The 1057-nt window shown below is 48.0% G+C and overlaps 1 protein-coding gene across 1 annotated transcript in view; it reads left to right on the top strand.

The window, feature by feature from the left end:
- The window catches only part of Wdr41 (WD repeat domain 41), a 40525-nt gene that overhangs the window by 20329 nt on the left and 19139 nt on the right, over positions 1 to 1057 (top strand). Inside the window, exon 5 of the mRNA XM_013349635.2 lies at positions 279 to 341. Coding sequence (XP_013205089.1) covers positions 279 to 341 — 63 coding nt within the window. The remainder of the gene's footprint in view (positions 1 to 278; positions 342 to 1057) is intronic.

Genomic DNA, 1057 nt, shown 5'->3' with positions numbered 1-1057 from the left:
ATGTGCCAGCTGGATCTATGGCAGTGTCATCACCAGATAGTACAGCGGTGACGGTGACGATGTGCTGTCTGGATCTATGGCGTTGTCATCACTAGATAGCTTAGATTTTATTTAAAGATTTTCTAATAAATAGACCCACCAGGCCCTGCCCTCTATAAATTCACAGGCCCTGCCTGGTGGGTCTGTTTATCCTTTGATTTGATTGTTAATTAGAAGGGTCATCTCCTAATTGAAGTCTTGAAATTCCAGTTGGAAATTATTTCTTAACATCAGTCTAAGTGTGGGACTGCGACACCGGCAGACAGATCCAGAGCGTCTCCTGCTTCCAGTCCACCGTGAAGGTAAAGTCTGCCGCAAACTCAGGTTTTTAATGCTACTGTTGTTGTTCTCAAATGATTTAATAAATTAGATTAAATTACTTCTTTAGGTTTTACACATTGTTCCTTTTACACAGCCATTTGAAGACAAAATTTTTGGGATTATATGTATTATTTAAGTGTGAGAATGTTTCAGTTGGAAATCAGATCAGGGGCAAACAAATGAGAAGGTGGGGTCTGATGGGTTATAGTGAGCGGGACCTGGTGGGCTTATAGAGGGTGGGGTCTGATGGGTTTATAGTGGGCGGGACCGGGTGGGTTTATAGAGGGTGGGGTCTGATGGGTTTATAGTGGGTGGGGCCTGTGAGTTTATAGTGGGCGGGGCATGGTGGGTTTATAGAGGGTGGGGTCTGATGGGTTTATAGTGGGTGGGGCCTGTGAGTTTATAGAGGGCGGGACCTGGTGAGTCTATAGTGGGAGGGGCATGGTGGGTTTATAATGGGCAGGGCCTGGGTGGGTCTATAGTGGGTGCAGACATGACTCTTGAAAAAAATAGAGGGTGGGGCCTGATGGGTTTATAGTGCGCAGGACCTGGTGGGTCTATAGTGGGCAGGACCTGGTGGGTTTATAGTGGGCAGGGACCTTGTGGGTCTATAGTGGGCGGGGCCTGGTGGGTTTATAGTGGGCAGGACCTGGTGGGTCTATAGTGGGCGGGGCCTGGTGGGTTTATAGTGGGCAGG

Source organism: Microtus ochrogaster, chromosome 19 (assembly GCF_000317375.1).
Source record: "Microtus ochrogaster isolate Prairie Vole_2 chromosome 19, MicOch1.0, whole genome shotgun sequence".
NCBI lineage: Eukaryota > Metazoa > Chordata > Mammalia > Rodentia > Cricetidae > Microtus > Microtus ochrogaster.
This window is presented reverse-complemented; position numbering and strand designations above follow the sequence as displayed.